This window comes from Amblyraja radiata, chromosome 15, assembly GCF_010909765.2.
Source record: "Amblyraja radiata isolate CabotCenter1 chromosome 15, sAmbRad1.1.pri, whole genome shotgun sequence".
NCBI classification, from domain to species: Eukaryota; Metazoa; Chordata; class Chondrichthyes; order Rajiformes; family Rajidae; genus Amblyraja; species Amblyraja radiata.
The window spans coordinates 41,213,481-41,236,416 of NC_045970.1; the positions used below are offsets into that span (position 1 = coordinate 41,213,481).

At 49.9% G+C, this 22,936-nt stretch overlaps 1 protein-coding gene across 1 annotated transcript in view; it reads left to right on the top strand.

Moving 5' to 3' along the window:
• Nucleotides 1–21,693, top strand: part of rrp12 (ribosomal RNA processing 12 homolog) — a 40,543-nt gene extending 18,850 nt beyond the window's left edge. The window contains exons 12-34 of the mRNA XM_033034238.1: nucleotides 2,281–2,381; nucleotides 2,964–3,078; nucleotides 3,809–3,951; nucleotides 6,247–6,368; nucleotides 7,286–7,350; nucleotides 8,823–8,985; nucleotides 9,506–9,660; nucleotides 10,125–10,192; nucleotides 12,181–12,274; nucleotides 12,461–12,619; nucleotides 12,716–12,796; nucleotides 13,483–13,588; nucleotides 14,296–14,403; nucleotides 15,128–15,285; nucleotides 15,740–15,831; nucleotides 16,471–16,626; nucleotides 17,507–17,673; nucleotides 19,543–19,650; nucleotides 19,890–19,939; nucleotides 20,298–20,367; nucleotides 20,566–20,639; nucleotides 20,771–20,853; nucleotides 21,466–21,693. Of these exons, the coding sequence (XP_032890129.1) occupies nucleotides 2,281–2,381; nucleotides 2,964–3,078; nucleotides 3,809–3,951; nucleotides 6,247–6,368; nucleotides 7,286–7,350; nucleotides 8,823–8,985; nucleotides 9,506–9,660; nucleotides 10,125–10,192; nucleotides 12,181–12,274; nucleotides 12,461–12,619; nucleotides 12,716–12,796; nucleotides 13,483–13,588; nucleotides 14,296–14,403; nucleotides 15,128–15,285; nucleotides 15,740–15,831; nucleotides 16,471–16,626; nucleotides 17,507–17,673; nucleotides 19,543–19,650; nucleotides 19,890–19,939; nucleotides 20,298–20,367; nucleotides 20,566–20,639; nucleotides 20,771–20,853; nucleotides 21,466–21,547 (2,520 nt within the window). The 3' untranslated portion in view covers nucleotides 21,548–21,693. The remainder of the gene's footprint in view (nucleotides 1–2,280; nucleotides 2,382–2,963; nucleotides 3,079–3,808; nucleotides 3,952–6,246; nucleotides 6,369–7,285; nucleotides 7,351–8,822; nucleotides 8,986–9,505; nucleotides 9,661–10,124; nucleotides 10,193–12,180; nucleotides 12,275–12,460; nucleotides 12,620–12,715; nucleotides 12,797–13,482; nucleotides 13,589–14,295; nucleotides 14,404–15,127; nucleotides 15,286–15,739; nucleotides 15,832–16,470; nucleotides 16,627–17,506; nucleotides 17,674–19,542; nucleotides 19,651–19,889; nucleotides 19,940–20,297; nucleotides 20,368–20,565; nucleotides 20,640–20,770; nucleotides 20,854–21,465) is intronic.
• The last annotated feature ends 1,243 nt before the right edge of the window (nucleotides 21,694–22,936 follow it).

Genomic DNA, 22,936 nt, shown 5'->3' on the forward strand with positions numbered 1-22,936 from the left:
ACCATGGTGTGTTGGGTTATGAAGGAGATGAATCTTTGGGGTATTGATACAGTGGCAGTCACATTGACTGCATTTTTTTAAACATTTTTTTTAAAATTTCAAAATAGACTTTATTCAATTGATAAATATATACAATTCATGAACCATTCGAACAAACAAAATTCATCCGTCATTTTCGGAGACTACAAATTTTTTCAGCACAATTTTTTTACATTTGTCAAATTCCACCAAACTGTCCCCCACCCGTGCCACTCTGTGGCCCCTGTCCAAGTAATAAAGATATACAATGTGTACACAGTGCGAAAATTCCATCTGACATTTTCGTCGGCTATACAGATTGTTCAATACCGTTTATAAGTCTTTTAAATTCCACAAAAATGTTCCCCACCCGTGCCACTCATGTGGCCCCCTGGCGTGGGATACCTTCCCTTAATTTAATTTGAGGGGCGTCTCCACCATACCGTGCCCCCCATGTCCAGCAGCGGAAGGACCCTAGACTGTGGCCCTCCCCCACCGAGCCTTGGCGTTGGCTGCACCAAGCTTCAGCGAGTCCCTTAGCACGTACTCCTGCAGTGGGCCAGTCGGCAACATTCCCTGACGGACATCTCGCTCTGCTGGGTGGTGAGCAACGCTCGGGCAGACCAAAGAGCGTCTTTCACCGAGTTGATGACCCTCCAGCAGCACTCGATGTCAGCCTCTGAATGTGTCCCTGGGAACAGTCCGTAAATCACAGAGTCTTCTGTGACGGAGCTGTTCGGGATAAATCGTTCCAGGGACCCTTGCATACTTCTCCAGACTCTTTTTGCAAATCCACACTCTCCCTGTACATGGACGATGTCGCCGTCTTCTGCTCGGATCCAAGGATCGGGCAGTGGTCAGCACGGAATGTCCTGCAGGCACTGCAGGGAAAGGACTCGATGGATCCGGTGGCGTGGTTCCCAGAGCAGACTGCCCAGCTTGTCTGGCAAAATGCCTCATCGCCAGAACTGACCAACAAGCACCAAGACCTGGCTTGGCTGGCAGTGAGGGGAGCCCTCCCAGTTAGATCCTTCCTGAACCGTCGGAACCTCACTACCAGCGCACGCTGCCCTCGGGACGGCTGCTATGGAGAGGAGACGGTTGCCCACCTCTTTGCAGAGTGTGGATTTGCAAAAAGAGTCACATTGACTGCATGCTTCGATGCAGTAATCATGCTGCTTGCCTTCCTCTGTAGCTGGGCTGGTGCAGACTTTGGGGAGTGACGTAACACCCTCCACCTTACACCTGTGGTGGTGGAAAGTAATTGGTTGCATCACTGGTTTTACACAACCCTTGAGGGTCTCGACCTGAAACGTCACCCATTTCTTCTCTCCAGAGATGCTGCCTGTCCCGCTGAGTTACTCCAGCATTTTGTGTCTATCCTTGGTGTAAACCAACATCTGCAGTTCCTTCCTGCTCAACCCTTACCATTGAAGTGTTCATGTGGCTAGTTTGAGTCCCTGGTCAGTGATTATCTCTGGATGTTGGTAGCAAGGGACTTGGTATGTGATTCTCATTGAAGGCCAAGATCAGATAGTTCCGTCCCTGTTCTTTCCACCTGGGGTCGGACCAGTGTGGTCATCGGCGGCAGCTCCACTCCACTCCGCTCCTGCTCAGGGTGCATCTGGAACACTGGCCTGAGCAAGTCCTTCAGTGATCGACTCTCAGCCTTGTTCCCTCAGACAAGGTCTGACTCCCAGCCAGCACAGGGGTCTCACTATAGTCCTGGGTTGTGCCTTGAACTATTGAAAGTGTTGCAGGATATTGAGTTGCTGTTCTTGCAGTTGCACATTGGTGGCTGTTGTAGTTAAATGTCAGGTCATTGGTGACCTGGATGAGTTGATGGTGGGGCTAATGGTAATGTCATTGAGGGTGAAGGGAAGGTCAGCTGCTGCTGGAGGTGATCATTGCTGGCCTTGGTCTGATGGTATTGCCGGGTGCTCAGGTCTTTCTGCATGGAACCCTGCTGCGGGTGTTGGGGAGGTGTGAGTGTTCACGAACATCTGATGGTGTGAGAGTTCACGAACAGCCCACGGTGTGAATGTTCACGAACTCCCTCGGTGTGAATGTTCACAAACGCCCACGGTGTGAATGTTCATGAGCGGCCACGGTGTGACTGTCACGGGCCGCTGATGGTGTGGGTGTTCATGGCCGCTCACGGTGTGACTGTTCACAGGCGGCCCGCGGGTGTGGGTGTTCACCAGCCGCTGGTGGTGTGACTGTTCACGGACGCCTCATGGTATAACTGTTCACGAGCTGCAGGTGCTGCTTCAGGAATGCGTGGCTCCGTTCACCACTGACATCGGAGACTTTGCTTCGTCCTCGCCCTCGGGTCCCGCCTCCCACGTCTGCAAGATGTTCAGGTGAGATGTCTGTTTGGGGTTGTGTGCCACGGATTTGGCAGAGGGTGTTAGCTTTAGAAAAGAGGGTGCGGCGTAATGGAGGGTAGTGGAGGAAGAATCGTGGGAGTGGACGGCAAATTGTGAGAAAGTCAAGGACAGGTTTGGACTGCGTGTGTGTAAGTCTGAGCGCCCAGTGGGGTGAGTTAACCTGGCAATCGGCCAGGTTGTGGTGTTGTGGAAACAGGGTCTAGAGTTCAAGATGGGTAATAGTGGATGGGAAGGGGGGTTGGGGAGTGATAGGGGGCTGGAGGTGGGGGGGGGGGGGGGGGGGGGGGGGAAGAGAGAGTGTGGTTGTCTCAGATTGTTCAGTGTACTGATGTTCTCCCCACATTTGGAAGTGGTGTGTTGCTGGGCTGTGGAGGAGGCGTGGGGAATGTGTGAAAAGGTGCGGAGATGGAGGGAGGAGGGGTGGAAGTGGGGTGGAGGTATGGGGAGTGGGCATATAAGTGGTGAGGAGGGTGGGGACTGGGCAGTGGGTGGTGGGGGTTGGGAGTGGAGGAGGGTGGCCCAGATTGCCCGCTATACAGTTGTGATGTGTTGCAGGGTTGTGGAGGAGGCCCTGGCCTATCGCTTCTACGCGTCCTGGGCCAGTGTTCTAGACGTTCTCACGACCTTCTTTGAGGTGATCGGCTCTCAGGCTTCACCAGCAATGACGCAGGTGGGAGTGTGTCCTGGGTGCAAATGACTGAGGCCGGTTGGGGAGTCGAAAGCAAGGCCCTGAGGTGGGGGGGTGGGGGGGGCCTGGGGAGGAATATGGTGCAGGGCTGCTCCAGGGTGCTGGGCCCAGTGAAGGAAGCGTGGACCAGAGGTGGGGGGAGGCTTGGCCTGGGATGGGGGTTGGGTGGGCCCTGTGGGATTTTGGGGTGGGAGAGGGCCGGGGTGGGTATGGTATGGGGTGGGTGGGAGGGAGAGTGATTCTGCGGAGGTGTGGGGTTTGAGGTGGGTGGGGGTTTGGGGTAGGGAGAATGGGTGGGAGAGTGATTCTGGGGAGGGTGTTTTTGGGGTGGGGGGGCAGGGGTTTGGGGAGGGTGGGTCCTGGGGGAGTGTTGACCGTGGTGGGGATTTGGGGAGGGGGAGGTGCAGGGAATCTGGTATTCTCTGGCGATGCGGAGTGGGGAGTTCTGCGTGCAGTGATACACCGGGGACACTCAGAACCTTGGCGGTGACAGATGTGTGCGTTTTTTGGCCTATTGATGTTACTTCAACACTTCGTGCAATTCAGTGGAAGGGGGTTGAGGGAACTGGGAACCTGGGGATTCAGAAGGGAGAGTAGGAAACGGGGTCCGGTACGTGGGAGGGTATATTACCTGGTCACAGTAGATTGTGGTGTGGGGGAATCCAGCTGTGGCAGTGGATCCAGCTGTGCTGACTCGTGTTCCTGCTCTCAGTGTCTGCAGACCCTCTGTGATCTACGAACAACTCCACATTTCCCCAATGTCTTGGAACTGGAGCGTGCCGTGGGCATGGCGGTGGAGAAGATGGGAGCTGAGACTGTTTTACGGGCTATTCCTCTGCAGATTGATGGCACAGAGTGAGTGTGGCAGTCTGGGGCATGCATGGGGCACGTCTTTGAATAAACCTGCAGCTGATCTCCCTCCCCAGTTATCCAACCGTGCCCTGCTATCAGGGTCACAATGTTCCCCCTTAATTCACCAACAATGCTTTCCGGATCAGTGACTGTCCTTTACACTGGTAATCCTCACAAAGTGTCCTCATCACCTGTCTATGTAACACATTGGGTAACGGTACAAAGCGTGTTTCCCTGCAGTAATCAGACACCGTTGTCTCTTGAAAACACAGGGTGGGGGGTGGTCTTGGGGAGCTGATGAAATTGAGGAGCATTTACTCTGTTCTGTTTTCGTAATGCGACTGTCTATAACACGGTGGCGCAGCTCTAGAGTTGCTGCCTTGCAGTGCCAGGAGACCCAGGTTCAATCCTGACTACGGGTGCTGTCTGTATGGAGTTTGCACGTTCTCTGATCTATGTAGGTTTTCTCCGGGATCTCTGGTATCCTCCCACACTGCAAGACATACAGATGTGTAGGTTAATTGGCTTGGTATAATTGTAAATTGTCCCTAATATGTGTAGATAGCGCTAATGTGAGGATCGCTGGTCGGCGCGGACTCGGAGGGCCGAAAGTTCTCTGTCCATGCTGTATCTCTAAACTTAAATAAACTAAGCACAAGGTATCTCAGGAATGCAACTATTGCATTGTAGCAGAACTCCCTATATTGCTATCAGTAATGCATGTGGCCATAGTAGGAGATAGTGGTGGAAGTTGGACTCTGGAATATAAATGATAGATTCCATGAGCCAAGGTACAGCAGAAAACTGGCTTGGAGGTTTTGTCAGCAGTTAAACAGAGTGGATTTAAGAAATCCTGTAAACTGGGCAGATGCCATTGAGATTAAACACAGCGTAAATAGAGTGGCCTCTCTAGGTGAGGCTGATGATGTGGGTCCGTAAGCCTGGTGAAGCAGTCGCAACTGTCCAGTAATTGCTACTGGCAATAAACCAATATTTAGAGTAAAATAGAAAGAACTCTAAAGAAGCTAACAAGTACAGAATACATACATTAGATTAAACGGTATCCTTGAACTGGGAACCTGCCACCCAGCGTTCCAAAGAGGTAACTGCAGGAAATCACAGGCATTAGCGATGTATCTAAGTGCTTATGTGTAGTGTTTCTTGTACTGAACTGTATACAAAAATGAATTTCACTGTACCTTGGTACATGTGACAAATAAAGGACCATGCCATGGATGTGTGGAGAAAACAGATCTTCCCAAATTCCCTGAGTTCATGAACAGTTCCATCAAACTGGAGATAGCACGTGTAATGTGCCCATTTATGAAAGCAGAGAGAGAACGGTGGGAATTGTAGAGTAGTTAACCTGACATTTGTCAGGAAAATGTAGATTTTTTAAATTAAAGATGCCGCAATAAGAGTGTTTAGTTTAGAGATACAACGCGGAAACAGGCCCTTTGCCCCATCGAGTCCACACCGACCAGTGATCCCCACACACTAACACTATCCTACACACTAGGGACAATTTACTATTTTCACCAAGCCAATTAACCTACAAACATGTACGTCTTTGGAGTGTGGGAGGAAACCGGAGATCCAGGTAAAAACCCACGCAGGTCTCGGGGAGAACATAGAAACTCTGTGCCTGAATAAAAGTGTAATATGTAAGGAGAGAGGAGGGTTAGGCTACACTTTGTACCGTTACCCAATCTAATTGGGCCTTTTGAGATGAAGAGTAAACATCTATATATCGTTAACATAGATAAACAACAATAAACCCAGTAGAGACCGGAATACATCTAGTTAGGACCCAGGGGTTTCTCCAACTTTACGCACGTTAACACCAAGCCTCCTCGTTTGTAACGTGGTTATGTTCCAAGATATCACTATTTATTCCCCCAAATTGCTTAACTTCCATGATCTCCTTCATAATAAGTTCACGAGAAATCTTCATATAAAATGACACCTATCTCCTATAGCTCAACACATAGATGAGCACATTGATGCTTAAGGGGACCTATTCTTTCCATGATTCCTCTTTTTCACAATATATGTAGAATCTCTTGGGATTCCCCTTTACCTCATCTGTCAAAGCTACCTCGTGTATTTTTGGCCTCTTGATTTCCTGCCTAACTGTACTCCATCACATACTCTTCAAGCGATTGGTATGACCACAGCTGCCTATTCCTGGCACATGCCCCCTTGTCCTTAACAGTGGTTCCATATCCCTTGACAGCCAGGGTTCCCTCCTCCCGACAGCCTTGCCCTTCACTCTCACAGGAACGTCCTTTCTTCCAGGGAGAACTTGGACTTCCCACGGAGCTGGCTCATCCCCGTGATCCGAGACCACGTCAAGCACACTCAGCTCGCCTTCTTCAACAAATACTTCTTGCCTCTGGCAGCAAAATTGAAGAGCAGAGGTACTGTGGGCTGAGGGGAGGGTGGTAAGGTTGGACGGGTGGTGGTGGTAGGGATGGGGGTGAGTAAGTTTGGGGGGGGTGAGGGATAAGGTTACGGTTCGAAGGGTGGGAAGGCAGAGGTGGAGGATTCTGGGGGGTGGGGGTTGGTAGGCTGGGTGGCGGAGGAAAGTAGAGGCTGTGAGTCTGGTTAAGGAGGTGACCATAAGAAAACAGGAGCAGGCTTTCAGCCCTTTAATGCCTGCACTTCCAACCTTCAATGCTCCTGAGAAAATAATACAAGTTTATCCAACCTTTCCTGATAGCTACTACTCCCTAATCCATGCAGCATTCTGGTAAATCTCTTCTACACCCTTTCCAAAGCTTCCATATTATTCCTGTAATGCGGCTACCAGAACTGCACGCAATAGTCCAAATGCAGCCAACAAAAATACCATAAAGCTGTAACATGACGTGTGATAGTGAGAAGATTCCTTTTCACAGAGGAGTCTTTGCACAGAGGGCAAGGGTTGCAAGGGAGTGATTTAGAGGGAACTTGAGAATATTTGACCCAGAGGGTGGATGAAATGTGGTACGCATTGGTTGGGAGCATTGGCGAAAGTGTACTCACAACATTTAACAAGTATTTAGGTAAGCACTGGAAATGCCCAGACATGGAGGGCTATGTCCAGATCCTTCGAAATGGGTTTAGAATAGATCGGTATCAATGGACAACACAGACATGGTGGGCCGAAGGGTGTGTTTCAGTGCTGCGTAACTCTGTTGAGGAACAGGGTCGAGTTGCTCAGGGACATGGTCTACTGACAGGGCCCCCTGGGGCTGTGCTACCAGGATATGTGACTCGTGGGGCGTGAATTGGAATGAGACTCGCAGAACACCTGTAACCCATGAATTATTTGTGCCTTGTGTTTGTTCTGCAGCTGTGGAACTTGCTGAGTCTGGCCAAACTCTTGAAGCCAAAATCTACGACACTTTGCAGTGGCAGGTAAGGTCACATGACTGAGGCAGTGAGAGTAAACTGACACTTCATCAGTATGTACAATTGGAGTACTGTGTGCAGTGTTGGTCATCTAGCAAAGATTCACATGGTTTTACCGGGATTGTGGCTTGGCTTGGGTTATAAGGACAGCCTGGAGCGAAGGAGGATGAGGGACGATCTTGTAGAGGTTGGAAAAAATCACGAGAGGAATTGATAGGATGACTGGTCATAGTCTTTTATCAGGGATAAAGTCGTCTAAAAGAGGGCACAGGCTTAAGGTGGGTGGGGAAAGATTTAAAGGAGATGTGAGCGCCATTGTTTTCACAGATGTGGATATGTGAACTGAGCTGCCAGAGGAGATAGTTGAGGCAGGTATAACTACATTTGAAAGACCCTTGGACAGGCACATGGATAGGAAAGGTTGCCAAGGGATGTGGCCAAACACAGGCAGGCGGGACTAGTGTAGATGGGACATGTTTACTTGTGTGTGAACGTTTGGCCGAAGGACCTGCTTCCATGCCGTATGACTCCCAAGAGATGTGGGCAAATGGTCTAGTGGGTGACTTGGTTGGCACGGAGGGAGGGCTGGATGTGCTGTGAGACTCAGACTGCATCGGGAGAGCTGGCACTGGGCCACATAGCCAACAGGTCATGGTCAGTGTGAACGTGACCATGAGTAACCTGAGGTTACTCTTTCGCAATCTGGGAATGACCACTGAGCCTAATAGCTTGCATGCCTTTAAGAAGGGGGTGGGGTGGAGTGGAGTGCCGGCAAATGCTCAGCAGCCAAGGACAACGTGCACATTGTCACAGGCAGCGAGGAAGACGCTCGATCACCGGGGCTGGCGGGCAGCGGCACGTCCGCGGCACCACGTGTTGTGGGGACATGATGACCGGTAATGAGTGCCTGACGGATAGCTTGCGTCCTGGGAGTGTATGATGGGACAGTCCAGAGGGAACTTTGGTTAGTATCAACTTATTTCGTCCCTGACTGGGATTTGTAGAGGTTCATTATTGTCGCTTGTACTAAGATACAGTGAAAAACATACAGGCAAATCGCTCCGTGCACGAATACAACAGGCAGTGCAAAGAGAAAACAAACTGAGTGCAGAATAAAGTAGTACAGTTACTGCGAAAGTGCAGGTAAAAAGTGCACGGTCTGCAATGAGGTAGGTTGGGAGGTCGGGACTGCAGCCCAACTTATGGGAGGTGTGTTCAGTCGTCTGATTACAGCGGGGAAGAAGCTGTTCCTGAATCTGGTGGTGTGTGCTTTGAAGCTTTTGCCTTCTGCCCAATAGCAAAGGGGAGAAGAGGGAATGACAGGGGAGAGGAGGGAATAGCGGGAGAGCAGAGAGAATGATGGGGTGAAGCTGGACCTTTAATTATGTTGGCTGTTTCCCCAACATACGCTTGTGATGGATTAGGGCTGTACGGTCCTGATCATTTGCTGGTCACGTCAATGAAAATGCTTTGTTTAGATATGGACAACGTTGCCGGGATTCTGCACCAGACCCACAGATACGGTTGTGGCGTTCAAAAATATTGCCAGGACCCTGGGAACGGCCATCAGTGACCGGCCGGACTTGCGACCGACCGTCTGCCAAGCTCTCAGAGCCCTGATCAGCAAAGGCTGTGAGAACGGTGAGTGGCCCTTTACCAGCTGGTTCAGGCTGATCCAGGAGCAGTGGACCCCTCACTAACTGGTCAGTGATTGGGGAAGGCCCAGCCATTGACCCGAGACCAGCCCACCCCAGGAACCTGCACCCTCCCCCATCCAAGGACCCTGCACCCTCACCCACTCTAAGTCCCTGCATTGCCCCCCGCCACCGCAGGACCCTTTACCCACCCCGGGACCCCCACCCATTCACTCCCCCGGGACCCTGCACAAATCCTCATTCCTTGCCCTACCCCTATCCCCTTCACCCATCCCATCCCCAATACCCTGCACCCGCCCCAGGACCCTACAGCCGTTCCCCCACCCCCCCACCGGACCCTGTTCCCATCCTACTCTTCCCCCCCATCTCCAGTGGGAAGGGTGCTCATCTTACGTTGGCAACTGCCGTCGTGATGTTAATGTGAGCCGCCGAGCTCGGTTTGGGCAGGGGGGGGGGGGGAGGCATCTCACGCGTCTCACCCGTCAAACGGCCTCTCACTCTTCCAGACGCAGACCATGCGGAAGTGAGTCGATTTGCCAAGAACTTCCTGCCGCTCCTGTTCAACGTTTACTGCACTCAACCGGAGAGTGGGGAGAGCCCTGCCCAGCGACTCCCTGTGCTGGACACTATCAAAATGTACCTGACCCTGGCGGAGCAGAAGGTAGGCCCAGCATGGGACGGACACACCGTGACTCAGGGCCCAGTGTGAACATCTTTTCTTCATTCTAGCTTGGGCTTTGTGCTGTGGCCTCACTCAGGTCATGGAGCCGTGTCGGAGAGGGGGGGGGGGGAGCATCGTGTAGCTTGGGGTTCTGAGGGGGGGGGGGGGCATCCCGTGGCTGGGAGAGAGGAGGAGCATCATGTAGCGGGGAGTTCTTAGGGAGAGGGGTGGGGGGGGGGGGATCATGTAGCTGGGGGTTCTGAGAGAGGGGGGAGCTTTGTGTAGCCGGCAGCTCGGATCGGCTGTGAGGGTTATGGTGAGACCTGGAGTTGGGGGTGTGGGAGCAGTGGCTGAAGATCAGGGTGGGTGCTATTGGAATGATTGGGGAACTTAAGTGTGCTCATGCCTTCATTGTGCTCATGGTGACATAGAACTGTATGATGTATTGCTCTGCCATCTCACAGCTGGTGTGTGGATTCCTGGACAAGGCCAAAGAGAAGTTGGAGAAATCGGATAGTTCAGCCTTCACAAGGTAATGGAAGGGCCAGCGGCGTTAGATTTGTTCAGTTTGGAGATGGTGCCTGTCAGTGGGTAAATCAGCAGTTATTGCTCACCCCAAGGTGCCCCTGTGAAGCTGGTGAGAGCTGCTGTATTTCAAAGGTAGACACAAAATGCTGGAGTAACTCAGCGGGACGGGCAGCATCTCTGGAGAGAAGGAATGGGTGATGTTTCAGGTCGAGACCCTTCTTCAGGTTTCAATGTCAGGTACGAGAGGGCATAGTTTAGTCAAGAGTCAAGTCAAGAGAGTTTATTGTCATGTGTCTCAGATAGGACAATGAAATTCTTGCTTGCTGCAGCACAACAGAATATTGTAGGCATAAATACAGATCAGACCAGTGTGTCCATATACCATAGAATATATATATATATATACACATAAATACACAGATAAAGTGCAATAGTCGGAGGAGGCGCTGTCCTGAACGGCTGCCTGTCCTGCAGCTGTCCGTTTTTTTCCCCTTCTTTTTTATTATTTTTAGTACGTTGAGTGTGCAGTCAGGGGGCCTAATCTTTTTATGTGTGGGGGGTGGTGGGGGGGAAGGGGGAAACTGCTTTTCGAGTCCCTACCTGGTCGGAGGGGTTGCCTTCCTCCGAGCAGCGACTTCGACCTGTCCTTGCGGCCTACCAGCGGGTCCTGGAGCGACGTTTCCCTGAGGGGACCTGGCCAGAACATCGGCTTTGGCGGCGGCGCAGCGCTGGAGCGCTATTGCGGAGCGGGCGATGCCTTTCCTGGGTCACCGCGCTGGAACTCCAGTATGCTGGGACCGCCGATAAGAACATTGTGGAGCCGCGGTTCTGTGGAGCGGCCAGCTGCAACGCTGAACTTTACATCCCGGAGCTTGGGATCTCTTGCTGAGATCGCCAGTGTGCGGAGCTCCGTCCGGCGCGGTCTGTTGGCTTGGAAGCCGCGGTCTCCGGTGGGAAGGCGACCGTTCCTGGCACCCCAAGCCGCTGGGGGTTCTCCCGACGCCGGAGCACCATCACCCGGCGAGAACATCGGGCGCCGTGGTGGTGACTGTGGAGGCCTCAATATGCCCGACTTTGGGTGGACAAGAGGATGGGGACTGGACTTTGTGCCTTCCCCCACAGTGGGAATCACTGTGGGGGGATGTTTTTGTGTTGAACTTCTTTTTGGGATCTATGTTGTATTTTTATTAGTGTGCTGCAAGGACATCAGAATTTCCCCTGAATAAGGGGATTAATAAAGTTGAATCTAATCTAATCTAATCTATAGTTCAGAGTTTGTTTGAAGTGTTTAATAGTCTGATGGCTGTTGGGAAGAAGCTGTCCCTGAACCTGGATGTTGCAGATTTCAGGCCCCTGCACATTCTACCTGATGGCAGCGGAGAGATGAGTGTGTGGCCAGGATGGTGTGGGTCCTTGATGATGCCGCCAGCCTTTTTGAGGCAGCGACTGCGGTAGATCCCCTCGATGGTAGGGAGGTCACTGCCGGTGATGGACTGGGCAGTGTTTACAACTTTTAGCAGCCTTTTCCGCTCCTGGACACTCAGGTTGCCGTACCAAGCCACGATGCAACCGGTCAGCATGCTCTCTACTGTGCACCTGTAGAAGTTCGAGAGAGTCCTCCTTGACAAACCGACCCTCCGTAATCTTCTCAGGAAGTAGAGGCGCTGATGTGCTTTCTTTATGATTGCATCAGTGTTCTGGGACCAGGAGAGATCTTCGGAAATATGCACACCCAGGAATTTGAAGTCCCCCTTCGTTCACGGCCAGACTTTGAGGCTCCGACGCTACCACATCGTGTTTGACATCTCATTGCATCTGACTGCATCAGTGGGTAATGTTGACTGTGTGTATTGCAGTGTTATTTTGTCAAATAGTGGTTAGGATTCATCATTAAAATTGAGATAATATTTCAGAGAAATAGTAAAAAGTTAAGGAGTATGTGTAAAGTCCCTGGGCCTAAATTAATGGAGATTTACACTTCCCTTACTGCAGACTGTCGGTGATGGACCTGCTGGTAGCAATGGCCCCACTGGTCGATGAAACCAGCATGGATCAAATGTACCAGATGATACTCCCATTCCTGCAGGTAAGTCCTGAAGTTTGGTTTCTGCTTAAAAGAACCATGGGCATGTTTTGTAATGATCCTTGTGACAATACGTGGTGCCAGAAACAACATGGTTGTGAGAAAATGATAGGTCTGTGGTCCACCTAATGGACTGCCTGTGTGATCCTTCTGTTTGTGTGATCTGACTGGGACCTCTTGCTGTGGCAGAGCAAAGACCACAGCATCCAGAAGAAGGCCTATCGAATCCTCGAGGTTATCTGTGGGGGCACGCAGGACACGTGCAGGCAGTTTGTTCACAAGCATTTGGATGGGTTGAAGGTGACACTGCTGGGATCTCTCAAATCTGCGTCATCCCCTGCAAAGAGGGTGAGTAGCTGTGCGAGGTGTGTGATGGGGTTGTTGAGGCAGCAGCTGGTTTGCACACTCCATTATTCACTGCTGTTTGTCTTTCTCTCCCCCCAGCCAAGGTTGATGTGTCTGATTCACATTGTCAAGCAGCTCTCTGTGGAACATCAGGAGTTCATCGTAGCACTGCTTCCTGAGGTAGGACGTCCTTCCACCCAGCGTTCTAACTCCTCCAGCTCTCAGCTCCACTCTGCGGTACTCTGCCTTGCATTCACCCATTGACCTGGTTTTAGAGATTACATGAGACCAGTTGAGTTCTGGTAAGCAGATTTGGTCACTTTGTTGGCACCATCAATCACTGACTAATCTGCAGCATTACCCCAGCGACCAGCAGTCACTTTACTTGAAAGGGATTTATCTGCAAATTTACTTGAGGTATTTCTGTCATATATCGGTGCTATTGAAATGGAAGGACTTCATTATGAGAGACATAGATAGGGTAGACACAGAACCATTTTCCCCAGCATGGGAAAAATCAAATACTAGAGGGCAGAGTTTTAAGGTGAGTAGGGTAAAGTTTAAAGGAGATCTGTGGGACAAGCTTACTACATAGAAGGTGGGGAGTGCCTGGAACACTACCGTGGATAGTGGTGGAGGCAGATGCGATGGTCTGATTTGATGGGAACATTGATGTGCATGGAATGGAGGGAAGTGGATTATGTGCAAGCAATAATAGATGATCTTGGCATCATGTTCGGCACAGACATTATGGGTTGAATGCCCTGTTCTTGTGCTGTACTGTTCTGTTTAGGTGCTGACTGTTTCTAGGGCAGGTAATCGGGGTTTGACAGACTTATTTAATGCTGAAACTCTTGATCCTGTAGGTTATAATCTGCATGAAAGAGGTTTCCATTGGAGCACGCAGGAATGGCTACACTTTATTGGTGGAGATCGGCCAAGCCTTCTTGAAGTTTCATAGCGATGGACAAGGTGAGTCTTTCATCGCCAGTTTATGGGGGGGGGAGGTACTGAGGAAAGGAGGGGACTGGGGGAGGAGGGAGTGTAGGTCTGGGTGAGAGGGTGTGTCGGGTGAGGAGAGGGTGGGACTGGGTTGGGATCTCTGGTCAGCTGGTGCTCTGTGAATGCCATGGTGGGCCTGTTGCGAGCAGGATTTCCACAGAACCCATTTTGGGGGCTGTTATGCCTGAGGTCAGATGTTGGGTAGTTTGGATGTCAGGGATTTCACTGGCTCTTACCGGCACTCAGCTTAGAGCCTGGCACTGATCAGCCTTGATCACCCTGTCCTCTGTCTGAGGTGGGCGAGTCTCCGGCAGGCAAGCTGGGCCTTCCGGGCAACTGTGTCTGTACTGAACATTCTGATGATTGGTTGAATGTAAGGTAGACAAAAATGCTGTAGAAACTCAGCGGGTGCAGCAGCATCTATGGAGCGAAGGAAATAGGCAACGTTTTGGGCCGAAACCCTTCTTCAGACTGAGGTTGAATGCATTTGGGTTCAGCTTTATTATTGTCACGTGTACTGAGGTACAGTGAAAAGCTTTGTTTTGCAGGATACCCAAGTAATGACAATACATAAATACAATCAAACCAAAACTCCAATCCAACTTTCTGTTCTCAGTTTGAGAAATTCATAAAAACATTTGGTGTGATGTTACTTCTGTGGTGTGTTTCTTTTGCAGAGGCGATTACTCAGTACCTGGCACTGGTTTACGCGGGTTTAACTGGCTCCGTCACCATGATCAGCTGCACTGTCCTTGCACTCACTCGCCTGGTCTTCGAATTCAAAGGTACAGAACTGGGAAAGGTTATTCACAGCATTTAGTGGAGATGAAGACATTGATTATAGTTTCCTGCAATGCCATGTTTCAGAACCAACTATGGGATGGGCAGATTAATGAGCGAGGTTTTGCTCACAGCCCAGTAAAGTGTAGACACTATTTGTTTGGAAGGAAGATACATGCAATAGCAGCTTAAGTTCTAATCGGGAACTGCTGACTCCCATCGAGAGTTTATCTACATAAAACTGGGTAGATCTGGGAATGGGTCAAAGGGCAAGCATCAAAGAAAGAGTTCAATATGCCACCGTTATTACTGTTTGGACAGCTCATTAGTCAACCCTAAAATATTCTAAAATGTGGTAAGTAGTTCTGATCCAAATGACTTGGAAAGATTTAAGAATCAGCAAATGGTTTTGTGAGGGGTGGGGGGAGAAACATAAAAGCAACACAAGTTTTTTCTCTTGTGAAAAGTGGGCAGGAGCAGCAAAGAGCCATTGAGTGATGAAACTGGAATGACATTGCAGTTTCATTGCATTTGGTAGACACTTAATGTGAGAAGTGGGCTTGGTGCAGAGGTCCAGAGGAGCTCCATATAAAAGGGAATAAAAGCTCCAGGAAAGGGTTGAAGGTGGAGATAGTGGGCGGAGGGTGCGGCTATGCAGGGTCAATGTAGGCATCCCCCGGAGCCTGTGCTAAAGGGATCAAGGACTCCAGCTGTCTGTCTCGTCCTTAGATAAGATGGACGTGGCCACCATTGAGCATCTGCTGAAGAACATCTGCTTGTTGCTGCAGTCCAAGACTCGCGATGTGGTCAAGTCAGCACTTAGTCTCATCAAAGTAGTTCTGTTCGTCATGGATACGAGTGGACTGGCTCCGCAACTCCCGCTGCTGGTGAGTCCGATCAGTGACCTGTGGGATCACTGTCCAATCTCAATGACCTGTGCCCCCCCCCAGCAATGTCCGCTCAGTGACCTTTGACCCCGGGTACTGTCCGTTCAATGGACTGATCCTGGGCACAATCCGATCATTGACCTGTGACCCCAGGCACTGTCCGATCTCAATGATCTGTGACCCCCACAATGTCCAATCAGTGACCTCTGAGCCCAAGTACTGTCGGATCAATGACCTGTGACCTCTGACATGGTCCAATCACAGCGACCCTGTAGACTCGCTACCTGCTGCCCTGGACGTGTGACTGAACATTCAACATTCCTCTCTTGCCCTCCACAACCGCGTCTCGGCCCCATGTCAACACTGTCGTCCACAGAACTTCTCCCCGCAGACTCCTGCAACCCACTCCTCCTCCTCCTGCTGCCTCTCAGACGCTTACATTCTGTGCCCTCAGGTTGAGAGTATCGGCAGCATGCGGGATGACACAAGGCGATACTTCCGTACAAAGTTGAAGAACATTTTCACAAAACTTATACGCAAGTTTGGGTAAGTTTTACAAACAGCTTGCTGCTGGTAAAAAGGTGCCGCATTTTCTCACTGTCCCTGTGAAGTTATTCTAGGCCAACGTTCCACAGTTGGACAAGTTGAGGAATGGTGTCAACATCGATGCTTCGTATTTCCCCAGTAAACCAAGTCTATGGTTGATCAAATTGTGATCACCATCCTACCCCCAGTAACCTTTCACCCCCAGCTTAACGAGAATCTGCCTGCCTCTATATTAATAATATTCAGAGGTTGCTTCAGCAGCCTGTTCTGACACTTTGCAAGGCGTGATAGTGATGTTGATGATAACTGTCACTTAATAATTAGGAGATGTTGTCAGCACACAAATTTGCCTGTTTTGGCAGCAGTTGGCCAGAGGCATCTATTGTACAGCATGAACAAACACACAGCAGTCGTAGCCCTTCCCACATTCTATTCTCACCTCAGAAGTATCTGATTGGACACATCCAATCGCTACTCGTACTGAGTTATCTTCTGTCGATGGTCAACTGGAGGTGTTGATGTCTTGGAGGCGTGTCAACGTGGTGACTCTGGTTCTATGAAGCTGCATTAGGGTTGTGAAGGAGAATCGTTGAAACACTCGTTCACTTCCCAACACATTCTCTCGTCCCACTGCTGCAGGTTTGAGATGATTGACAGCATGTGTGCCGAGGAGTACCACAAGGTGTTGGTGAACATTCGTAAAGCAGAGGCGCGCAACAAGAGGCTGCGCACCATGAAACGTAATGCAAGTGAGCTGGAGAGTGAGGATGAAACTCCGAAACAATCCAGGGGCAGGTGAGCAGCAACAGTGCGTGGCGGACTGTGCACCTCGAAGAAGCTGATGTTCCCTACAGCCAGAGCATGAGAGAGGCTGTATTTCTAACGTGCCTTGCTAACAGTTGACATGTAACGCGCCTACAACGTACCAAGTCCTGGCCAACTCTAGCCAGTGAGTTGAGTTGCCTACCCGGACATTCAGTGCAAAAATTATTTTTGACCCACTCTCCCTCGGCATGGGATGGTGAGGAAGGTAACACTTGACCAAAGTTAAACGGGACAACTCGTGTGCACAGAGGCTTGTTCTCTGCTGGGTATTGCAAACTGCCACTCCCCAGCATGAGAGGGGTGCACCTCACCCAGTCCATAGAGAGTCCACCATAGGGAGAGGTTCATAGAGTGGTAAAGCACGGAAACAGGCTCTTTTGCCCATCTACATTAGTGCTCTTGCGTGCACATAGTCCATATCCTTCTGAGCTTTGCCCAGTGCCTGTTTCTAAGTGCCTCAAACATAGTGCCTCTATCACCACCTCTGGCAGTGAGTTCCAGATAACAGTCACTCTCTTACCTCTCGGACACCCTTGAAAATGCTTCCTCTCACCATAAACTGCATCCTGCAGTTTATGTAACTAAAAAGGATGGAACAGCGAGACAACTGGAAGAGCTGCTGCCTCACAGCTCCAGAGACCTGGCTTTGACTCTGATTTCTGTTGCTGCTTGTGTGGAGTTTGCATGCTCTGCCTTGGACTCCCAGATACAGACACAGGATGTTCCCCTCCCCCAATAACCAGGACAGGGTACTGCGTGCTTCCCCCATGTGGACCAGAGCTTGGGCATGGCTCTGGGCAGGGGGGAGGTCTGTCCCTGCATGTGTCATACCTTTCCCATTTCTCTCTAGTATTGAAGATGTTCTGCTCGAGACCGATTCTGATGATGAGGGAACTGAGGAAAAGAGGAAAGACGTGAAGAAGCGGCAAGTGCAGAAGAGGCCAGCTTGGTTGAAAGAGGGTGGAGATGATGAACCGCTCAACTTCCTCGATCCACAAGTAGCGCGGAGGGTGCTGGGTAAGAACAGAACAGAACCATAAATATTTCAAGATTCAAGAGGGTTTATTGTCATGTCCCAGATAGGACAACAAAATTCTCGCTTTGCTTCAGCACAACAGAATATAGTAGGCATGAGTACAGAACAGATCAGTGTGTTCATATACCGTTATATAAATATATACACACATGAATAAATAAAACAGATAAAGTGCAAATAAACAGATAATGGGCTATTAATGTTCAGAGTTTTGTTTGAGTTGAGTTTCATAGCCTAATGGCTGTGGGGAAGTAGTTATTCCTGAACCTGGATGTTGCAGTCTTCAGGCTCCTGTACCGTCTACCTGAAGGTAGCGGGGAGATGAGTGTGTGGCCAGGATGGTGTGGGTCCTTGATGATGCTGCCAGCCTTTTTGAGGCAGCGACTACGATAGATCCCCTCGATGGTAGCGAGGTCAGAGCCGATGATGGACTGGGCAGCATTTACTACTTTTTGTAGTCTTTTCCACTCCTGCGTGTTCAAGTTGCCGAACCAAGCCACGATGCAACTGGTCAGCATGCTCTCTACTGCGCACCAGTAGAAGTTAGAGAGAGTCCTCCTTGACATACCGACTCTCATACCAGAGGTGATGGTGGAGGCAGATATGATAGTGGCGTTCAAGAGGCATTTAGCCAGACACAGGAACAGGCAGGGAATGGAGGGATAAAGACCACTAGCAGGCAGATATGGAATTTAAATTGGCATCATCGTCAGCACAGATATTGTGGGCCTATTGGCCTGCCCTGTGCTGTACTGTTGTATGAATCTTTGAGTCTGCTGTATCATTAAGAGCACGTCCGATCCTGGTTATGTGTGCAGTTCTGGGCACCATGCTATGGGGATGATGTGGTTACAGCAGGGAGAGTGCAGAAGAGAATTTGCTGAATGTTGGTTGGTCTCGTGGAGTTTATTTATGTTGAGATTTTGGATTGGCTGGGCTTGACTTTCTGGGAGTAAAGGATGTAATGGAATCAGATCCAATTACTACGTTCACTACATTTATACAGGCATGAATAGACAAAGCACAGAAGGATATGAACCCATTGCAGGCTAACACAATTACTGTAGATGGGCAGTAAGGCCAGCATGGACCTGATGGGCCCATTTCTGTGCTGTACAACTTCATGACTTGATGCTTCGGTTCAATAAACAAAAGCTCTAAGTCATTTAGCCGATAATTTTACATGTTGAGTTTTGAACCGACCCTGGGTTTTACCGTTCTGGAGGGTAAAGCCTTTCAGATTTCCACCACCCGTTCTGTGAAGAAGTGCTTCCTAACACCGACTAAATGGCCAGGTTTAAATTTTAATACTTATGAGAGGATGAGTTTTAAAGGGGTTCTGAGGGGAAAGGTTCTGAGTAGTTGGAATCTCGAATTTGCTGCCAGAGGATGCGGTGGGATGAGATACAATGACTGCGGGTAGAGAAATGTCATAGAGCTGTACAAAATGGAGAGGCCCGAAGATAGACACAAAGCTGGAGTAACTCAGCGGGTTAGTCAGCATATCTGGAGAAAAGGAACAGGTGGTTTCTTCGAAATAGGCCTTTTGTCCAACTTGTCCATTCTGGGCTAGTCTCATTTGCGTGCATTTGACCTATCCGTGCATCTGTCCAAGCGTAATTAAAATGTTATTCTACTTGCACAGGGTGAATGCACAGTCTTTTTTCCCAGAGTAAGGGAATAAAGAAATAGAGGGTATAGGTTACTGAGGCGATTGACAATGGTTGCTGGGTACGTGGGATCATGGCCAGGGCTGGAGGTGGCAGCTGATGGTGTTGGCCACCATTGCTTGGGTAGGTTCCTCTCCCCAAGTTGAGTTTCATCCACTGAGTCTTTCTTTGTCTTTGCAGCAACCAACCCGGAGCTGAGAAAGAGATCGGACATTAAGCACGATTTCACCGTGGCGGCGGACGGCCGGCTGGTCATCGCTGAAGGGCCCCGAGCAAAAGCCAACAACGGTGAACTTCCTGATACCTCCCAGCCCCCTTGCAGCGCTCGTTCCCTTACCCCAGGGCATGTCCCCGCCCTGTGTCCTGTTTACCCACCCACGCGGCACTTCCACCCCTCCCTGCAGCACTCCCAACCCGGGCCCCCGCTTCCTTCCCCCTGGCATCCGCTCCCATACCCTCCGGCATCTCTGTGTTGGGTAACCTGGGGCTGAGAACGAGGTGTTGATGGGAGTGTCTTTGTTTTTCAGACCCCGAGGATGAAGCTGGTGACATTTTGGAAGAAGTTGGAGTGAAAAGTGTGAGTGTTTTTGCAGTTCATGAGCGCCCTCCAGTGGTCAATCTAGTTTGATACACAACCCTTTGTCCCTTCCCTCCCCATTGCTCTCCCGCTCCCTCTCCCCTGGTCTCCCGCTCCCTCTACCCTGGTCTCCTGCTCGCTCACCCCTGCTCTCCCGCATGCTCACCCCTGCTCTCCCGCTCCCGCTCCCTCTCCCTCCCCCCCCCCCCCCCCCCCCCCCCCCAGCTCCCACTCTGTCTCTCTCTCCCCACTCACTACGACCCGCTCACTCTTGAACTCCAACCATGTTTCCTTCCCCTTCACGTTTGTGATCTCTGTCAAGAATGTTAATTATTGGTTTTAATTTGTCTCCATATAGAAGGCTGGACAGAAGCAAAGATTTAAAAGTGCTGATGGTGATGAGATGCAGGTCGATTCTGGCTATCAAGGTGAGTTGAGAATTGTCCCTCTCCCTGGCTGTCTGCTCGTGTATATTTGATTTGAGCGTTGCTTTGCGGGGCTGTGAATGGGTTCAAAAGGCGAATGCAGCCTGTGGCTCTGGAAATTGTGGTTATAATGATAAGATGCTATTTTGAGGTTTAACTGCATGTTCTTCAACACTAACTTCTAACTTCTGAATGTTTTAGCTGGAGGTTCTGGGATTCACAGACCAAGACCTTTGAAGAAAAATAAAGATCATGGTGCCGAATATAGAGCAATGGTGAGTGTAAGCCGTGTTGGATGTAAGGAATCAGTGACAGTTAATCCACTTATTAGTCCTATCTTTAGTCATACAGTTTCCTTGGTCCCTTGTCATCGTAAACTAATTAACACTTTCACGTCTACTTTCAGAAAGGGCGAGGGGATGTGAAACGGACAGGAAAACCCGACCCATTTGCCTACGTCCCACTGAACAAATCCCAGCTGAACAGAAGGTGAGACTAGGGCACGCCTGGCCACATCTGCGTGCTGGGACCACGCACTGAACGTACTGACCACACATTGAAATGCTCTGACATGTACCCCACAGGACAGACATGGTGTGTGTGCTGGGAACATGCAGTTAGGACAGATGTCACATGGACTGACTACACTGTGGGGCAGGTGTGATGTGCTGACTCCACTGTGGGGCAGGTGTGATGTGCTGACTATACTGGGACAGGTGCATTGTACTGACTGTTGGGGCAGGCGTGTGATGTTTTCAGGATGCATCCACACTGGACTTACTGGGCTTGCCGTTGACGTTTGCTAACAACAGTGGAGCAGCCAATTCCATCTGTGCCTGCTCTGAGAAATCCCATTTTGCCACTTTTCCTGTAAACTATCCTCTCACTACCCCATCATTTATCCCCAAATCACTCATAATCCATGCACTGTAGGTAACATCTATTGTGGGTAATAACTGGCACATCGCTGGGATGAAATGCACACGTCACAGGACGAATGCAGCAGAAAGCGGAATCTGGGTTGCTGGAGACAGTGAGGCACACACCAATATTTACTGCCAGGTTGGAATCTGTGCTTATAAATGTTTGCTCTCTCTTCAGGAATAAAGCCAAGGTGAGCGGGCAGTTCAAGGGCCTGGTCAAGAACAGTCACAGACTGCACAGGAAGAAAAGGACGAAGTGATTGATTCTGTCCGAAGAGCTGTGGATATTTGGGGACTTTGTGACTGACTCGCTGCCAATCTATGTCTCCACAATAACCCCAGAATCCTAAAAAACTAACTTTATTTTCCTGATGGACAGGGTGAAATTAAATACCATCAAAAATGGTTTTGTTGAATTGTTTTTTAAGGAGCAGCATTTGGAATCCTTCAAGTGTGTCCAAGCGATGAAGATTCCAGGATGATGACTTGATGCTGGTCACTACTCTCCATCATCAGTTAATTACTCTGCCCAGGTTATGTTTTCTTGTTCATGCAACAGTCATACGAAGTACTTAAATCATGAGATCAAGTAACTAGAACCATTTCCAGAGTCTCTCCTTGAGAATAAAAAATCTGCAGATGCTGGAAATCTCAAGTGAAGTAAAGTCTATTGTCATAAGCACAAGTATGATGAGACACGGGTGCAGTGAAAATCTTGCAGCAACACCAGCGTGAGTGTGCATGATGAGTGTGATCCTGAAACTATGCCAAAACGGTACACGAGTAAGCCCACCTTACTCACCATTGTCCTGGAGTGTCTTGTGGCAAGTTTCGTTCAGATTGATAGTATATTTTACAAGTTATTCACATTTTAATCTTTACAAAAACCACTTTGACAAAAATCTCCTCCATCTGCACTGCCCGTTAACAGCATATGACATCACAATAGGATCTCATTTACATAAACTGCCTGTCAGCAGTGTTCCACCCCACAATGACATCACAATGGGATCACATTTACATTAAAAAAAAAACCTCAGTTTTACAAAACACAGCAGCTTCCACCTCACAATGACGTCAAGGGGGGTAGGGAGGGGAGAGGGCTTATGGAGAGAGGGAGGGAATGACTGAGGGTAGGGGAAAGGAGAGGTGAGGGAGGGAGTGGGGAAAGAAGAGGGAGGGTGAAGAGGAGAGAGATGGGGTAGGAAGAGGGATGGCGAGGGGCATTTGGGGAGATTTGCCGTGACTCGCGTCACAACGGAGATCTCTGGCGTCACAACGAGAACCCGTCAGCCGCGCCTGCGCAGTTAGGGGCTATGGGTGAGTGGTGGAATATTGCATTCGTGGACCAGCTCTCCCGTGTGACAGGGACCCAACGGGTCCCATTTGGTCTAGTAAATTACTCAAATTCTGCAAAACAGTAAAAATACAAAAATAGAATGCAAAAAAAGACATGAGTACAAAATAATTAGAAAAAAAAGTGCAAGACGTAATCTGTAGTGTTCCATTGCCGAGTTAGGATGAGGGATGTGCAGATCAGTTCAAGAACCCGATATTTGTGGGAGAGCAGCTGTTCCTGAACCTGGTGGTGCGAGACTTCAGGCTTCTGTAACCTCTGACGGTAGCAGTGAGAAGAGGGCATGGCCTGG